This window comes from Drosophila simulans, chromosome 3L, assembly GCF_016746395.2.
Source record: "Drosophila simulans strain w501 chromosome 3L, Prin_Dsim_3.1, whole genome shotgun sequence".
NCBI classification, from domain to species: Eukaryota; Metazoa; Arthropoda; class Insecta; order Diptera; family Drosophilidae; genus Drosophila; species Drosophila simulans.
Window position 1 is genome coordinate 6,162,459 of NC_052522.2, and position 19,315 is coordinate 6,181,773.

The following is a 19,315-nucleotide window of genomic DNA, read 5'->3' on the forward strand; positions in this document are numbered from 1 at the left end:
TGAGCCATTAAAGGTACGTTCTTAAGCTCCCATGATTTTTCGAAAGCGTACTTATCCCATTTTCTTCATTAATTAATACCATAACTAATCTGAATTGCAGGCCGATTAAATAGTTATGCATACATTACCGTTAAAGTTCTCAGCATCTCCGTTTTTTCCAGAGATATGTGGGAAAGGTGATCTAAAATGGGAACCTGCTTTTGCATTCTAATTTCGTGTTCCTCTAATTGTGACTGTGGCAACTGCATTCGATATGCGGGAAACTAGTCCCACTTGCTGCTGGCCCGCCATTTCGATAGCTCCATTGGCCAGCAAAAAAGCCAAAAAACCGAGAGGAAGAATCTGCGGTTGCTTCATCTTCATATTCATCTCGGTGCCTCAATTGGCATTCCGCACTTGGATCGGATGTGATATGATGTGGTGAGCGTGGACCGCAAACTGCGACACCAGCAACGCCAGCAACACCAACAATGGCCGGCCAGACCGCGGCAACACTAACAAGCGACTTTAGCCAAATTAAGTTGTCCAGTTTGCGGTGTACGCACAGCGGGTTGCAAATAACAATCTCCTGTTTACAGCAACCACAGGCAATGGCCACTGCAACTGCAACTGCAACACCAAGAACAACAATTGGCAACAACACCAAACTAACAACAGCAATCAAAACTGCAAATGCATCGAAGGGGGATAAAAAAAAAGAGGCATAGAAAAATTATTGCAACGACCCAAAAAACGCATTTAACTCATATTTCTTGCCAGTCGCCAAAATCAGTTTTTGTTCGGAGTTTTCGTTGTTTTTTTCTTTTTGTGGCCAAGGCACCTATGTCGATTTCATATAAATTGTCAATATTTGACACATTTACGTGGCGCTGTAACCAAAAAAAAGCAATGAAAAACCGATCAGGAAAACAGAAAAATATTTGTCGGCGAGTTCAGAAATTTATCAAGTGACCAAGACAACTGGGAACTAAAGCTCCAAAAATCCGATTAAAGAAGTGAAAATACCCTTTAGTATGCATATAATCATATATCCTAATGATCATAATTTTATAATAGCAAAACCACAATCAAAAGTTGCAAGCTCATAAATTGTACTTTATATAAATGTGCTTTTAAGTACCCTTATTTATGGTAGAGTATGCTCGACCCCTTCCATTTCGCCGTCGGCCAATTAAAAACTGCCAAAATCGCAAAAAAAGAATTATTAACTTAATTTTACTAGCCGCAAATATTTCGCGGCACATTACGAAAGCCGACACGACGTTGTTGCTGTTGCTTCTGCACATCGACTTGCCGGCAAAACTCCGGCGGTACGGCCAAAAATTATTAACTAAAAGAGCCAGAAATTGCAAAAAGATTGCCTGGAAATTGACATTTGCTCGTTAATGTGTGCCTGCTGTTGCGGGTTAGCTGCAACAGCCACTGCAACAACTGCAGCAACTGCAGCAGCAGCAGCTGACCAGGCTCGTTTGTCGGCATCGCATGCGACTGCCAATAATTTAGAGCTTTTAATAAAAATGTTGCTGCTGCAACACGGACACCGTTGCGGCTGCGATTCGGCGACTGTTCAAGATTTATATCATAATTTATTTATTAATTTCATTAAGTAAATTTCGTGTGATGAATGACGCTGTCGTTCGGTCGCCTTCCTGCGGCGATTGCCGAAATTTGTATTGTTGTTATCCCAGTCACTATAGAGGAACCATAAATAACAAGCGAATGGATTTAAGTGTGGGAGTAAAATTTGAAACGAAATAAAAATAATAATTTGTGGAACATTTTCACAGGCCTTAGAAAACATCAGTCAGTCGGTTAAGTTTTGCATTCATTTTAATTGCCCCGTCAGGTCATCAAATATTTATTCCAACATGTTTTTCAATCGGATGGTAATTTATTGCATGTTGCACAACTAAAAGCAGAAATTCTACTTAATGTTCGGCCGCTTGAATAATAGGACGCCATTTGGGCAAACATCAAAAAATGATTAAAAAACCATTTAAAATTATATTCAATAATAAAACATCGAATAAATTTAGTCAAACGAAGCGAATTGTTTAACGTTTGCGCCACAGATGCGGCAAAGCAAAAACCACGAGCTACAATGAAGAAAAATCAAAAGCCCATAAAACTGACGACTAAAATCAATTGCGACTCTAAACTTTAATGCCCCATCTGGGGGGGACTTGGCCAGAAGGTAGGTGGTATTGCTGCCTGTCTGCGAGCACTGGAAAAGCTACCAAAATTGAAGGTTTCCAGTCTGTTTGGAGCTAGCTGGCCAAACGAAATCGCAACGGCCTCTTGCCAAATTCAATGGATTTTACTTTTCGTTTAGCCAAAAAAAAAACAACAGAAACCCAACAAAAACCACACAGAATCGTAGCAAAGAGCTGAAAAATCGGTGGAAAAAAAATCATAGCCCGCTGCTGTCGTGACCAATTAGTGATCCAGTCGAGCGGTCGCAGGGGCGGTGCGACGCCGGGGGGCGTGGTCGCGCAGGCGCACGTCAGCTATAGCTTAGGCTATAGTATCGTATAGTATAGTATAGTATAGATATAGCTCGAATATCGCAGCAGGGACGGGAATAAAGACAGCAAACCAAAGCTGCAATCGAGACCGAGTCTACACAACCCAGAGCTCTCAGTCTGAGGCGCACTTTACATTCAAATATTTTGTGACACAAAACGCTTTTTTTTGCGGCTGCACCAGCAAACGGATTTGCTTTTGCTTTTGCTTTTGCTTATTGCTGGGGGTCTCTGTGGCTCCCAGAGCATATTTGCTTTGGCTTTTGTCTGTGGCAAATCTTTACCCATTTTTCTACTTGGGCGTGTTCGAGTGCCATGCGTTTCGAGTCTGTACTCTACCAAATATGCATCGCAATCTTTGAAAGAACACCGCGGATTCTCATAATGTTCAAAGATTTTAAATAAATATTAAAACATAATATGTGCACAATTTAGTTTATTATAATTTTAAGCATTGCAGATCAGTTTAGAAGTTTTAGTGACATTTTGACAACTAGGTCTATTCCATATAGTAGGCGACGTCAATTACGTCCTGCAAAGCATATTAGGCATTCCCCACTAACTCCGAATAATATTACAAATTTGTGAAAATGAGCTCGTCGACTTCGTCTATTTCCAGGTGGATGACTAATTCTAGCACCTTGGATCAGGATATGGTTAGGAGAAACGCGCAACTCGAGCGATTATTGGATAAAGAATTACGGAAGAGTAATCAATTGTTCATGGATCGACTTTTAAATTACAAATTGGATCGGGATAATCTGCCGGAGGATACTCCGTTGCCCATATACCTGGCCCATCGGGAGCCCCGTAGTTTGAGTCCACCAAGCAGGTGGGACGCCTAAAAGGTAGGTGTATTTATTTTGTAAAAAAAATATATCCTAATCTATCAATTCGTTTCAGGTTAAAAAGTAAGCAAACGAAGTCTTAAGGCACTTTTGTGAATATCTTGAAAAGAGCATACTTAGTGCGATGTCTGAACCAGTTAGTTATGTTCTTCTTAATTTAGTGTCTGCTTTTCAATTTCAGAGTCTCGCATATTAGTCAGCCTGCCAGAAGCAGCAGCAGCAGCATCTGCAGCAGCAACACCAGCAACAACATCAACACCAGAAACAGCAGCAACATAATGCAACATAAAGCGCAGCTCCCATGACTCATTTCGCTTGATGCGCGCGACATTAAGAGACAAGGCTGAAGCGTAGAAAAACAAGAGAAATACGGAAAAACACCACGGATACGAAGCCGAAACACTCACTTGACTTGAAAATCTGCAGAGGAATAACTGACAGTGTACACAAGCAGCACTAATTGCTGTAAAATTGCCAACAGTCCTCGGAGGAGCGGGAGTGGGAGCGAAATCGGGGACTTTGGGTCGACATAGAACAACAGGAGAACACAAAAATCACGGCACAACTGGCCGTGTGTTTAAAAAAAATCTTAACGGAATGAATGCAACAGACGAACGAATGTGCAACGAAACAAGCAACAGCAGCAGCAGCAACATGAAGCAGCAACACAAGCTGCAAACAACTCAATTAACACAAACAACCAGCCAGAGAATCGCGCAAAAGTTGCTGTTGCCTTTGGGCATTGCCCAGCCGACCACGCCCCCCTAGCCAGCATGACCGCCCTTACCCCCACGGCCAAAAGCCCTTTTGAGCCTCATTTTTTGGACACATTTTTCGGGTCCCTCGACAAATGAAAATGTTTCCATAATTTTTACTAGTAATATCTAGATAAAATAATGTTATTCATTTGCTATAATAATAAATTTAAATATTCATTAAAAATATTACTGTTTTTTACAAAGTGCGAGCTGAGGTAAAATTCCGCCCTCTTAAGTCCTTAAATTTCGCTCCTTTATAAATATTTTCTTATTAACATCCAATAATAAATGCATAAAGGAAACCGTCTCTGCAAGAATCTGAATACCATTGGCATTTATGATTTATGAGCTGAAATGCTTTCATAGATTAGCAAACTGTCTAATTTGTTGCGTCCACATCGACAGCTACATTGTGGCAATCAAAATCAAAGGAGAATGTTCCTCTTCTTCGGGATCACTTTGTGGAAGGGCGAAGCCGGCGGAAAATCCAAGGAGTCTTGCTCTTGAGTGGCGATTCCTGCGGAGCGGGAAGCGGGTTAACTTAAATTGCTAATACCTGACATTGGAATGTTTTTAGCACTTCAGTTGTGTTTGGACAACAGCAACAATGGCAACAGCAACAGCAAAAGCAACAAACAACAACGGGCGGCAATGACTTGGCCAAAAGCCATTGGCAGTTGGTGCTAAGCCGCCACAGAAATGCAGATGCGGCTGGAGGCATCCTCATGCATTTATGCAGACGTAGCTGCCGCCAGCTTGTCGTCGATTTACCTTGCCACCTCTGCACCCCCTCCTGCATGCTCCACACCCCAACCTCCCAGCATCCCCCCACCCCTTGATTATCCCCCTCTTAGCCAACTGCTTAGCAATGCGCATATATTTGCCAAGTGTTCGAATGGCTTTGATCGACGTGGCTGCCTCGACTCGAAGGTGTCGGCTAGCGGGGATTTCTCGGTCAGCCGAAAAAGAATAAGAAATGCCATCAGCCAGCAGCAGGTGTTGGTTTCCGTCTCTCGATTGCATACAGAAAAAAAAGGAGTTAAGAGAAAAAAATCCAAATCCCAGCCCCAAAAGCCATCGCCAAATTGATTTGTCAATCGCAGAAACCGCAAGCCTGCGCACATTTCGTTGGCATTTGAAAGCCATTTGAATAACATTTCACCCGGGCCGACAACTTAAGTTAGCATTCGATATTTGTATCTTTTCTTTTCCTTTTGGTTTTTGGGAAAGTATCGCATTTAAGCAGATGCAAAAACTGCTGGTTGCACTGGCCTACATGCTGCTATAGCCATCGAAATAATTACAGCAGAGTGTTTACCCTGATTGCGTTGCCTGTTTGTTTGACCGAAATTGCTTGGCATACACAACCCCATGAAATGAAGTTCAATGGGGTTTTGACTATCTACTCAAAAAGTAAGGGTTAAGCTGGTAGATAGCATATAGAGCATGTGCTAGTTAAAGAATTGCATTTAATTGGCAGCAATCGAAGCTCATCAGGATTTTAAAGGACCAAATATTGTTCAGGGATTTAAAGTTTAGAACTCAGGTCAAGCTTTAGTGAATTTTCAATAGACAAGACAAAGTAAAACCCATCCAGAGATAAGCAATATCGATCTGTTAATAACCAGTTGAAAATGATCTCTCCGTTTTTCCCGGGCAGTGTTAATGCAGCTGCAAGATGTCCGCGCCGTTGTCATCGTGTTTGTGGCAGTTGCTAGTGCCATTGCCATTTCTGTTGCACGTTGCAAGCGGCGAGTTGCCGTTGCGGCCGTGCTGGTTGCAAGTTGTCGCCGGGTTCCCGGTCCCTTCGCCAATTTGTTGCTGACACGGCTGACGAAGAGAAAGAAGGCTTGGCCCAGACCAGCCAACAGCAGTTGGCAATGGAAGCGCATAAAAACTAATTGATTGGATGCCAAGATGTTAAGCGCATAACGGCCGCAGCGAAATAGCAGTTGCAGTTGCAATGTTGCCGTCTTTCAGCAACTTTTATTCAATTTAAATGCGCTTGCAGCGCCAATTCCGATGCCAAGCTCAACTGCCCCGCCCTGTGCCGGCCAATTCGCTTAAATTAATTATTTTTTATTAACTTTTCGCTCATTGATGAAATTTTTCAAATATTTCCCCGCATTCTGCGACCGCAACTTTATGCGGTCTCGTCACAAATTTGTCGCATGCGACTTTAACACTGATCGTTTGGCATTTTCATCCGAGCTCTCTGGTCGGCATAAAGTTTGATGGCAAGTTAATAAAATGATATGACCGTCGGGAATATTTGGGATTTTCGGGGAAGCCATAAAGAATTGCGAACCTTCGATTTCACTTAAGTGCGCTCGTCTGTATCTCGGGGCCAACGGGAGTGGTTCTGGCCCAAATGCCTGGATGGAATATGGCAACATATCTACCAGTTAATCGCGTCAACTCGTTATCGTGTGACGTTAAATCCACTTCCCTCCCAAAAACGCAGGCGCGCATTTATCAAAAGTTATTGCAAATTAATTGCAATCTGGCCGCCTCAATCTGCGGCATCATCTCGAGGCGATCTGGCCAAGAGCCGTGAGGCTGCGTGAGCCGTCTTGGCCAAGTCTGGCATTTTCGGGCCACGGCTGCTGCTGCTGCTGCTTACCAAAATTTATTGATGCCTTATTAGCTGATAATCACAAACACACACACATATTCACTGGGCGTCTTGGTAAAACGGTAAAAAAGTTTTCAACTCGCCTGGCATATTAAAGTGCATTAAGATAATTGAAATGGCCAATAAAAAATATTTTCCCTTTTCCAGACTTTTGGCCCGTTCGCTCCATTGGTGTCAAGAACTTGTCCGAAGTGTTGAGTATCGCGCTTTGGGCGTTTTCAGTTGGCTTTTTCCAGTTCTGGGTTTGGCATTGGCTTTTCGGACTCCAGATCTTCGGGGTCCTGGGTTCGCCGCTGAGTTATTTGTGTTCTCCTCTCAATGGAGCTGTTTTTTCTCGGAACCCACTCGCGCACTCGGTGCTGAAACGTTTTTCAATTTCCACATTTCTCATGTCGGGGATGTTTTGATTTAGTGATTATGGCCGGCCTCACCTGGCCCCCGGCCCGATCTGGTTGCATTATGTATATGAGTTATTAATAAGCTTTCTTTTGATAAGCCAACCGGCGTTCTGCAGTTTATACAATGGGCGGCCATTTGGTACCAAGTGTTTGCTTAAAATGATTTAAGGCGTTGCCCCGCCGAAATCGCGATGCGGATGAGCCAATCCAGGACATCTGATAATTGTTTTTCGGTTGTTCTTTGTATTTTCTGCCGAGTTGGGAATTAGCCAGACATTTTTTAAAAGCAAAAAAACAATTTACACAAATTGCACATATTTCTTGATAGTTCGGAATTGCCTTTCAAAAAGTAATTAACTTAAATGAAGAAATTCTAGGAATTTTAGACTTGACAGTTGTAATGTAAATACCAAATATATAGTTCAAATTGCATTTACTTTTACCCACATTGTGTTTTCCTTTAAAAGGAAGTGCACAGAATTGTAGGTTTTAGTAGAAAGCAAACATGCAGAGCAAAATAATAATTTCTTTAACCTGCCTGGCGTTTTTATTTCCGTTTGTTTTTACTAACAAACTTCATCGAATTATCAATGGACACTACGCTGCATCCAAACAATTTCCATACCAAACGTTTCTTATGCAACTAAATCTTGGCTACATTCAAGAATATATTCAATGGCATCCTCTTTGTGGTGGAGCTCTAATCTCCGAAAAATGTGTCCTAACTGCAGCTCACTGCCTGGACAACCCAGACATGTAAGATCGAAATTAAAGCGTTCTTATGACAACCAAATTTTAAAATTTTCAAGTTTTTCCTCTTTAGATATGCTGTTAAAATATATTTCGGTGCTGTAAAAATTGATGATGTAACGGATGTGGGTCAACAACGATTGGTAGTGAAAAGGGATCATTTTGTGATACACCAAGAATGGAATTCCATAACGCTTGCTAACGATATTGCACTGATAAAGCTTCCTTTTTCAATATTATTTGATGACTACATAAAACCAATCCAACTACCAAACCAAACATTTCAGTACCAATTTAGTGAAGCAACAACCTCAGGCTGGGGATTTGTCAAGGGTAAGTAAGGTGTCATTTCTATAGTAATATTTCCTTAACTAATGGTCCTCAAACAGATACAGATACATTTCCAGAATTCGATAAGAACTTGAAATACTTTAATGCCCAGATTTTATCTGATCTTGAGTGCAAACGTGCATATATATTGCAAAAGAAATCAGCATTTCCAGCATCACTAATTTGTATTGCTCCAGGAAAAAACATGGTGTGCAAAGGAGATTCTGGTGGTCCATTGGTTATTAAGCATGAATCCAACTTTGTGCTACTGGGACTAACATCCTTTATGCTTGATAAACTTTGCGACTCAGGCTTTCCATCGTTCTTTACCAGAGTATCTTCATATCTGAATTGGATTCGTGATAACGCGGAAAGTTAAAGCTGAATTTAAAACACCACTGACATTTAAAAATAAATACATACACAAATTAAGTAAAGAATTATTTATTTAAACTGTAAATTTTACCTATGCATTTTGGAAAGTATTATTCTGTACAAATATTTCGGCATTATTTATAATCTATCTACCTTGACGAGTCCCATAAATTAGCCATTTCCATTTTCATATATTATTTTCATTTCCATCTCCATTACCCTTGCCATTACCATTTTCAATTCCATTTTCATTCTCTTCCTGCGGGGAAGGCTGACAGCAATTACACCAGGAAGTAAGCGACCTACAAGCGTTTGTTTGGCTCTTTCCAGGAATTTTCGAGGCGTAGCAACTGTTTGTGACATGTTTTGATTTGTGTTGTCGACGTTTACGAGCTTGTAACTCTTCTTGGGACTCTGGACCTGGGCCAAAAGCCAGCGGAGAGAGTCGAGAGTCCAAGTCCAGAACCGAGACATAGACATAGGTATCCATCCCAGGGACCCACCAACTTGGTTGGATCGCCGCCACTCACTCGACACAGAATCGAAATGTTATCGATGACATTAATAGCGATTGGGGGCTTTCATCAATTACATGCCTTTGTTGGCCAGGCCAGTTGGCCAAGCGGGCTAACATCCAGATCGTTACAGCCAGCTTAGCACAGATCGGCCTACGCAGCGAAATTGTAAATTATTACAATGCAAATGATTTCCATATTGTAAATATGATGTGAGTGCTGATAAAGCAGCGGGGCTGGCAAAAGGGAACCGCCTCTGCCTGTTGGCCAAGTTTATGCAAACAAAAGTTCAACGCATTCAAAGTCAAGGCAAGAGTCGTTTCAGAGCAGTTAAAGTAATTTTGTGAGTACCGTTTTGGGCCCGGATCTTGGCCTGACTTTGGGCTCGGGTTTGGGCTTAGCTATGGGTTTCGGTTTCCTTTGGCTGCCTTGACCACCACCAACGTCGCCGGCAATCAAGTCAACTTCGCGCCGAACTGTATTAACTCTTCTGTCTCTTCTGGACGGGGCCACAGCCACAGACAGCCAAAGCCAAAACCAAGCCAACTGTTGCTCTTTTGGCCAAGTTGTGCCGTCTGCTGTCAGTTGGCATCTTCCTGTTTGCACAAAACGTCACGTTCGAGTCACGTTTCCAACTGCCATCAATGGGGTGCCCATTGCCAGTGCCCGGGCACTTAGTCTCGCCCATAGCCGCAGTTGATGTTTCCCACAAATTTTCAGCCGCGTTTTCTTCAGCTCTCAGTTTGCAGTTCACCATTTGGCCATTCGGGGATCTTTCGGTTGGTTTCGCCTGGGCGCTGGCGTAACGCAACAATTTCGCAATCACCTGACAATGTGACAGGTAATAGTCGTGTCCAGCATGCTAGACATTTGCATACTCATAGGCACGGGCAAGAACTGTGAAGTAATTTCGATGCCAGGCGAGCATCGCTCGATGGTCACCTCATGTCTGGCTGTGGAGCATACTGTGATAAGTAATTGCATTGCGTTTTATGCAGAGAGAAAAATAATGCTAGCATATGAAAAAAATACTTATGAAAGAGCTTGTTGAATTACAATACAATGTCATACAGCTATTAATGATTTTGCTTATGAATTTTTCAAGCAAATCAATGAGTTACTTCGAGTTTTTTTGAGGTGCATTTGAGAATTTGCTTCGCATAATTTGGGCCATTGCCAGCTAAGGCCGAGGAAACCCAGAAAACCTAGAAAAGCCGAAGAAACCCAGGCGAACCGAGGAGAATCCATTCATGAAACGGGCACCCGCCTTGAAGTTGCAGTTGAAACCGAACCTAACCGAACCAAGCCGACTCGCAGCGATATAAATTGCTGAGATTTCTCTCCGCTTTGACTGGCTGCCTTCCTGCCGTGTTATTAAAAGTTCAACCCACATGAGAAGCAATTTGCAAACTGTTAGGAGGAATAAATAGTTTAGCAGGGAGGAGCATGTGCAAGGATCTTAAGTGGCACTTGGCAGGAATTTGATAAGGCCCAGAGAGTCGGCCAAGATGCATTTGCACCTGAATTGGCTGAGCAGCAGGTCAGCAGCTTGGCAACACAACACCGAAAGTGCATATTGGCCTCGGCTCGGGAAAACACTTTGCCCTGCCATTGGCTTCCATTTCAGTCTTCAGTTTTCAGTTTTCGGTTTCCTTTATTTTTGGCTTCTTTCTGCTGCTTTTCACATTTACGTCGGTGCCAGGAAAAAAAGCCTCCTTTCGGCCAGATTTTTCCTTTATTTTTCCACCGATGCCAAGCCTTCTTTGACTTGCTGGCTGCTCTTCTGCCTTTGACTCTTGCCTTGTTTGCTCTTCTGCTGATTATTTCACAGATTAAGTTTATGGTTCATAAACCAGAAATTTCAATTCAAATGCACGAGGGGCAAGGAGGCGGCGCTGGGGAAAGCGAAAGATTTTAAATAAATTACAAGCGCATTTTGTTGCCCCACGTTGTAGGCTAATTGTATGCAGAGGCAGCAGCGAAAAAGTATCTGAGAAATGGAAAAAAAACCCACCTGTGGGATGTGAGTGTGATTTGGGTTGGGTTCCTCATGGCCGAGCAGCAAACATACATATGTAGGAGAAGTAGAAGTCCGGATTGGGTAAGCGACAGTTGCAATTTGCAATGTGCTTGTAAGATGCTTTCGCCAATCTTTTAATAAGAATCAAACACTAGACGAGAGAATTCAAAACCATTTCGTATATGAGCAGTCCCCAAACTTATCGCTGATCGCCCCGGTAGGTAGGTAGGTAGGTAGGTAGGCAGTTTGGCAGACAGTACGGGCCGGGCCAGTAACCAGCCAGCAGTAGATGGAGATTCCAGCTCGAATCTTGGCCTGGTGGTGGGCAGCACAACAGCACCACCAACAGTCCAGCTCTCTGCTCATTACACTTGGCCTGGTCAGAACGGTCCGGTCTGCCAATCATGCGTTTGGGCCGAACTGCAATCCAGTCCATGCTCTAGTACTAACACACTCACAAAAACGATACAATAATTTGAATAAAATTCGCGGTACTTGGCAAGGTTAAAACATATCAAATGTTTTGTGTTTGGCTTTAAAAATATATAGTTCAAATTAATATGTTTTATTGCATTAAAAAATTGAATGGACACCCCAGTTACTTGAATGCACCAAATACATTCGTTTTAGGGATATTGCCTAAAAACATATTCAAATTTTTCCAAGTGAATCATTTTGAATCTCCATCGCCTGTTCCTGGCCAAAACAGAAGTTCTTGTCGCTTGTTCCTGTTACCTGGTTGTTCGGCGCGGCCATTGAATATTTCAAATCGCAATCAGTTGGCAGGCATCTCACTCCCCGGCTACCGATTCTTGATTCCCTGGACGGGCTATCCATTCTGAGAGCTTTGGTGCCAGGCGGGTGTACTCAGCGCATTAGTTTCAATGCGCTTTAATTTATTAAAATATCAAATTTAAGTACGAGTACATGCTCTGCAACAGCAGTGGTAGTAGCCAGTGGTAGCCAATATTTGTGGCAGCTGCAATCGAGATTTGTGTGTGATTAGTTGCGGCTGAAATTGGAGAACCTTTTGGATTCCGCAGAAGGAGCCTGGTGATAGATGGCCCCACTGTGGCCAAAAGAAATTGAAATTGAATTCAGGCCTGACTGGGCAATATTTATAGCTTAGCATCTCGGCATGGGATTTTTATATCTCTTTCGATCGCTAAGCTTTCATAAGGCCAACTTTTCGAGGCTAATCGCTTTGCACTTTAGCCCAACGCAGGACCACGCCCCTTAGCCCACAACGTCTGACCTATTTACCGCTTGATTTCTTTTCTTAAACTCTCAAGTACGTGTATTAATTAAACCCTAAGGAATACCATGCAACAGGAAACAAGAAACAAAAAAAAAAATTGGCAACACAAAGGAAACATAAATTTTCCAGCAAGACACTTTCCTTGTGGACTTGTCCCACAGACTGTGATGCCAACGAAGGAACTTGGCCCGAACCAGAAACAGAACCGTTAGCGCTCTGCCTTTTGCTTTTGATCTTTGGCGAACAGACACATTAACATAAATATGAGTGCGAGATAAGTGAAGAACACACCCAGTATGATGAGGAATGAAAATTCGCCAAAGGAGTTTTTTTTCTCGTGGCTGGGAAGGAGGAGCTATAGTTTCGGCTTTATCTGCAACTTGCCTCATTGACATGCGTTAGACAACGACCGCAAAACGGCAACTGCAACACTGCAATGACGGCGGGCGTTTGGGCGTGATAGCGCTGAGTGGGCGTGGCAGCTGCATCAGGCCTGAAAATCTCAATAGATGATCGTAAACACAATTTTTGTTTAGCGGTCAGAACGAAGCCCAGGGATTAAAAACAAAAAAAAATGTCGGGAGGTGTGGCCAATTGTAAAGGCTTGCAAAGCATTTGACACATTGGCAACATGCAAATGTTGCAACCATACCACATTACGATTGCTAAATTAAAAATGTGGTACATTATGGTACAATGCCAATGAGTACGGTCATAAATAAATTTAAAGACTTTACATAAATAAATACGCCCCTTAATAACTGCAGATGTAAAGTTAATATGGTAATTTATCCTAAACAAATCATAAAAATTTAACGAAATTTTCTTTTAATGATTTACCAAAAAAATATCTAAAGTTTATTTTAAGATTTCCTTTAAATCTATAAAGTATAGATAGCTTGCAAAATCATGCTTGCAACACTGTGGTGTTGCACCTAGCCCAGAGCCCAGAAAAACCCAGCGACTTGAAGGTGTGGAGATGGCGGCGACTGGAGTAAGATTTCCCTTTTGGTTTTGGGCAATCAAATGAAGCCTCCTTGATGGCCAACTGCCACAAGATGATGATGTTGCTGATGAGCCGTACCACAATGGCAATGGCTCGTTGCTGTTGGCCGTGGCCGATGTTGATGGGCCAATGTTTCGGTCAGTTGCCATGGCGAATCGCAAAGCAATGCGCAACACGTTAAGGGTTGCCCCTTCTTCTTGGCCGCAAACAACGCGCAATTTATAAAATGTCTTAATTTTTGCGTTGCCATTCCCAGGCAGCAACACCAGCAACAACATGCCGCCAATATTCGGTTGGGCGTATGGCTAAAAGCGCCGCAGGAAAGCTGGCTTATGCCTCGCCCTAGAGATGAGGGCTGGACTGGATGTTTTCAACCTGGCAAGATCACTTGATTTTTGGTTGATTTTCATTGCCAAATTGCCGGGCCAAATCGCTCGAATCCGGAGCGTGACACGGCTTGGACTCCGCTCTAGCACGAACTTGGCTTTCAGACGCTGGCCAGTTGACTAAAATGACTGACGCTGATGGCTGTCAGTCGGTTGGCCAACTTGATGTTGCTGGTGGTGTTGGTGTTGCTGCTGCTGTCGTCGTCATCAATTTTTTATACTCACAGGACCGTGTTGCTGGCGATAAATTGCATTTTAAGCGTATTCCCTGGCATTATTATGACTTTATAAACTCTGCGGGCTTTATGCCCTCGCACAATATGCACTTTGCATTTGTTGTAGCTACGGCCAAGTTGCTTTCTCACCGCCCCAATGCAACGCCTTGTAGGCCGCAGTCTTGGCCAAGACGAGGTGTGAGCTATTTTTATATATTTTGATTGGCAATGATGAAAAGCACCATGCACTCGATGTAGCCATGAAGCGGTGTAACCATGGATCCAGGAATTCTGGCCAGCCTCCGAGTTCCCTTTTGTTGGTCAATCGGGCCACTTGATGCGGCTCAAGTCTTCCTTCTTTCCAGCTCGTAACAAGATAATTGCTTAATTTGATTAGCAATTGTTGCCGTTGTTAGCCAAGTTGCTGCTGCTGCTGCTGCTGGTGCTGCTGATGTTGCTGCTGCTGGCGGGGCGTGCAAATTGCTAACAATTTTGATATTTAAATTATTGAGCCTGTTGCCTGCACCGCCGCAACAGCACCAGCAACATGACAGCTCAATAAACATTCCATCAAGAATGGAGTGTAAAAATCCAATTTTCATAAGTGGCCCCGGCAACTTAAGGCATTTCAGGCTACTGTCCTTAGCCTCGTCCTTGCATAAATTAGCAGCTGCAGCTGCAATCGCGCAGCCGCTGCCAGCGAAAGCCTAATTATGAAATGTATTTTTTATAAGTGAACCTAATTTGTCAATTATGCCGACCATATAGCAGACAGTCTCTAAGTTCATTGGGTTCTACATACCCCATTGAATAATCATTTGACTTTCTAACAACGAAAACATTCACCTACTTTTCCACACCATTTCATAATCATAATCCCAGTTGGAGGAAGTGCAGCAGCAGCGGCAGCGGCAACATCAGCAACTGCGGTTGGCAATTAAAGACCTCAAAACAACGATGGACTGGCTGAAAAGGATTGGTAGCGACACTCGAATGCTGGTTTTTGTGGTTGTTACCTCTTTTCTGGCCACTTTCAGTCTCGAAGATTGCTGGCTTTAACATCGAGCCCTTCACTCCGCGGCTGTTTATTTTTTCCTACTGATTAATCACTTTGGCGCGTATAATAAATTAAAAATTTCAGCAATTTTGAAAGTCAATTAATCATCGGGGAAGGCACTCGGTTTGTTGTTTTTGTTGCTGCTGCCGCTGCCGTTTTCTGATGTTGCTACCTTTTTCATTTCTGCTGCCTTTGGGCCAGGCATAGACAACAGGAACAACAGCAACATCAGCCACCGGGCGACTCAAAAATGTCAGCCCATGACTACGCGCTGCACATTTAAGATGATGATGATGAAGTAGCCGGCAGATCAGCTTGGAGTTTGGATCTTCTTGGCCAAGGAGATCCGAAAGGAACGCCGAGTTTTCCTGGAGACGATCTGCCCGGCCCGGCTTAGAGGTGTGGCCCGCGTCCAGTGCTTTGCTCCCGGTCGAGGCGACATATTCTCCGGCATTTGATAAATGAATGTGAGGGTCAGTTTCGTTTGGGGAGAGCTAAACTCAAGCCCTGACTGAAGTTCACTTCAGTTTTCAGCTCCCGAGCAGCAGCAGCAACTTTCGAGATATACGAGCATTTGTCAGATAAAACTGCAACGCCTTTCCCATTGTCAGCTCGCCACGAAGACTTGGTCGCTGTTTGCTTTTGCTTTTGGCCATAAAATATATGGCCCCGTATCGCAAAAAGCTGCGAGTGTTGAAATTTAAGTTTTAATTTAAGCGATATGAAAAAAAGGGCAAGACAGCAAGCGGCGGTCTGCAGTCGTCGAATCGTGCACGAAATGAAGCCATTTTCATATTTATGAATTTTGCCCCTTATCGAAAAACGCTTCAATTGGCCATCGACTTGGGGCCGGCAAATTAAATATGGGCAGTCATAAACGATACTGACAGGTCGGTGGGATCTGTGGGAAAAGGGGCAAGATTCTGGGGAACTTGGAGATCCAGAATCCAGTGCGGAGCATCCTCGCCGACTTAGCTGAGTTATTAAGGCATCTTTATAGCCAATCTCAATGAGGTGTGAAGTGCAATCGTTGTTGGCCTTTTTATTAATACGCGAAAATATATTTTATTTGTTGTTATGTCTGCGATCGACTGCGATATTAAGCCGGGCAGCCTCTTTAAAGATTTGTGTATATTTTATGGCCTCACAAGGGGGTATTTTTTTTAAAGAACTACGTTTGATTAGCGTGTCTTGGATTGGCTATTTAATGGGTTAATATAAGTCCCCCTTTACTGTGGCTGGGTCATCGCTTCCAGTTCAATTTCGCTGCATTATGCTCCCTGCTCACTTTCCCCCGGCTTATCTTATCCAGACATCTCCCTGGATTCCTGGCTGCATCCCTGGCTGCATTTTGGCAATAATTCATATTTAAGGCGCTGATCCGAGCTCAGCTGAAACCGGGCGGACCTCAGAGCTCAAACCCTTTTTTCTGACAGCCGAGGTCGTTCACTTGTCGTCTTAATTAAGTGCGTGCCGCAAACAGCAGATTGCAAGAGGTGGAAAATGGAGGTAAGGACATTTTGACTGCGGCGTCGTGGCGCTGTCAGGGAAATCCCATAAGCCGACAGCCAAGTTGTTTTATGGCCAGCGGAGAGACACTTAAATGCAGGTCACAGATGCAAATGCCGCCGTGCTGCCAATTATTTATTAACATATTTTCCTTTTGGCCAGCTTGAAGCTTGCAGCTTGCGGTCCGCAATTTGCATTTGCACTTTGCGCAATTAACTGAAAAGTTTGTTGCCATTTAATGGCCAACGTTGTCATACAAACATGTGTACGCTGCTAACGGTTTGGTTTGACTTTGGTTACAGTGCCTTGCCGTAGAAAACAAATGGTTCAAGTGCCGTGACTTCCTGGCCATTTCACATCACAATCGTATCGGTTCGATACGATTCCGGCGGTGCAGAGGTGCATTTAAATTTGAATTTGGGAATTTCAAATCGAATTTCGGCTGCGCCAAGTGCCAAAACCGGTGAAGAAACCTTTTAGAAATAAAAATTGGCTAAAAAGAAGGCAGGAGACGACCGCGAAATTCACGCCATAAGTAGAATGTGATTTTCTCGCGTTGCCGTTGTTGATGCTGATGTTGATGTTGCTGTTGTCGCGTGTTGCCTGGCTTGTTACGGTGCCCAAATATGAGCAACATCACGAGAATCGTGCGATTTGCCTTGCATATATTTTACAATCCGAATCTGAGCGAGCCCCAGTCCCAGTCCCAATACCAATCCCAATCCCAATCCAAATCCAAATCCCAATCCCGGTTGCCATCCCAAGCCAATCCCAAATCGCAAATACACAATTCCAGGCCGAGAGGCAGTAACATCTTCCAACTCCAACGTCATTACCAAAGGGGCAAAACCTTTCTTCCTCCATTTTCAGTTAAATCCAACTCGCAGTCGAACTCGAAGCGGGAATCGTAATGAAGTTATTTGTCCTGCGGCCATGTGAAATCAACGCATATATCCTTTTTGGCAATTGCAATGCGCCTGTCGCATAAATCATTTGCCACTCGCATGAAATTGGGCATAAATTTGCTCCACTTTGGAGCTCCAAAGGAGTCTTTCTCTCTTTTTGTTGTCTCATCTCACTCACTCTTTCTCTTAGCCGAAAATAAGTCGTTGGCTTAACGAATTTCCAGCTGGCAGAGGAGCACATGGGTGTAGTCATCGCCAGAGGGGCAATCTCTGTGTTAGTGATGCGTGATCCACGTGAAATGCAAATTTAACTGTGATTTCGGGGAAAATGTTAGTGCTTTAGGGGATAATTGCTGCCGAGAAAGACGGAAAATTCGAAATTTTTAACAGCAATTGCATCATAATTATGTCATCATTGATATCAAGATGGATTTTAGCTGTTTTTGTTAGCGAAATATTTTTACTTCATGTATGATTTGCGTTTCTAAATTGTGCTTGGCTTCTATTATTGCTAAGTAATACCGAGAAATCTTTGAACAGCTTCCTTGTTAACCAGAAATATATTGCCACCAATTGCTTTTCAGATTGGAATTTTGCACAATCTTATCGCTGAAAGGGGGTGCCGCACCCACACGCCCATGTTCCGCTAAGCTTTCCTCAGAAAATTAGCGAGCAATTCGGTTATTAAAACAGCATGGCCAGGCAGACAATTGCCCCTGGTGTCGGGATGGAGATTGGAAGCCAGGTGAGCCAGGTGGGCAAGGAGGAGCAGCAGCAGCTTGGCCAGGACCCAGATTGCCAAGATCCAAGTGCCAGACCCAGACCCAGTTTCTCGTTCTGTTACTGTTTCCGTGGCGACCTGTGAGCGGTTCATACCTGCTGTGATAAATCAACGTGAGACTAATGCGCTCTTAACACGCGAATTATGATTTTGCAAATGATGTGAAGTGGGTTGCCTCCAAAAAATAAAAAAAAATTGTGCTCTTCGGCCGGGGAAGGGGAAAGAAGTCCAGTCTCTTGATTGCTTTATAATCGCCACGGTGTCTTGTGTCTTCGAGCCAGGGCACTTAATTGCAGTTTAAAGAGTCTCCCGATGGGAAAGTGACCCCTGAACTATTGGTAATTAGTTTCGAGCCTGGCACAAGACAAAATCAACAGCAAATCAACACATGGGCTTGGCTTTCGAACCCAGACTGCTCATGCTGCTGCTCATGCTGCTGACACACAGACCCATTAAAGTGAACGTCTGAGCATTTAACCCAGTTATTATGACTGCCATTTATAACCAGGAATGGCCAGCCATCGTTTCGTAGGCCAAAAGCGGCGGGGGGCACAAGAAGCGCCTTCAGTGCGGCTCCATTGGTTGTGTGGGTGTCCTTTTGACCCGCATGTCGTTTATGGCCAACTCTGCTGCTGCTGCTGCTGCTGCTGCTGTTGCGGTGGCCATTTTGCGGTCCTGCCCTGTTTGTCATCCTCCCACCGCCCCATTGTTGTCCATTCGAGGTCGTCACACAGTCAGGACCTTTACCGCCACCCACCAGCCATCATCGCAGATACTCAGCCACCCAGGAGCAGAAGCTGCGGAGGGCAAGGAGTCGATGGTCGATGGCAAATGCCACTGACAATGGCACAGTTTTGCATGCAATTGACTTTCACAGCTCGTTGCTTTTTACTGTCTGAATGTGTTGGCCCGAAAGGAGGAGGACTATCGCAATGTGGGTGGGACTCGCTTATCGCCATGCCAATGCCATTGGTTTGGTCGGAAGCGAAGGGTGTACGCTTTTTGATTACATTCTCGGGAACTTATCATATTCACTATTTATACCAT

The 19,315-nt window shown here is 43.7% G+C and overlaps 2 protein-coding genes across 2 annotated transcripts; both read left to right on the forward strand.

The window, feature by feature from the left end:
- Positions 1-3,029: 3,029 nt before the first annotated feature.
- LOC27208979 lies at positions 3,030-4,312 on the forward strand. Its single transcript, XM_016184517.3, has 3 exons — positions 3,030-3,370; positions 3,426-3,433; positions 3,552-4,312. The coding sequence occupies exon 1, from the start codon at positions 3,113-3,115 to the stop codon at positions 3,365-3,367; it is 255 nt and encodes an 84-aa protein (XP_016030637.1). The 5' UTR covers positions 3,030-3,112; the 3' UTR covers positions 3,368-3,370; positions 3,426-3,433; positions 3,552-4,312.
- Positions 4,313-7,640: 3,328 nt separating this feature from the next.
- Positions 7,641-8,686, forward strand: LOC27207166 (brachyurin-like). The gene is made up of 3 exons (XM_039293714.2): positions 7,641-7,917; positions 7,985-8,244; positions 8,301-8,686. The coding sequence occupies exons 1-3, from the start codon at positions 7,667-7,669 to the stop codon at positions 8,618-8,620; spliced, it is 831 nt and encodes a 276-aa protein (XP_039149648.1). The 5' UTR covers positions 7,641-7,666; the 3' UTR covers positions 8,621-8,686.
- The last annotated feature ends 10,629 nt before the right edge of the window (positions 8,687-19,315 follow it).

Excerpts from the sequence above, each read along its gene's own strand:
- LOC27208979 (XM_016184517.3), top strand. The coding sequence starts at position 3,113 with ATGAGCTCGTCGACTTCGTCTATTTCCAGGTGGATGACTAATTCTAGC.
- LOC27207166 (XM_039293714.2), top strand. The coding sequence starts at position 7,667 with ATGCAGAGCAAAATAATAATTTCTTTAACCTGCCTGGCGTTTTTATTT. Across the intron at positions 7,918-7,984 it reads TGCCTGGACAACCCAGACAT|ATATGCTGTTAAAATATATT; the intron begins GTAAGATCGAAA and ends TTTCCTCTTTAG. Across the intron at positions 8,245-8,300 it reads AGGCTGGGGATTTGTCAAGG|ATACAGATACATTTCCAGAA; the intron begins GTAAGTAAGGTG and ends GTCCTCAAACAG.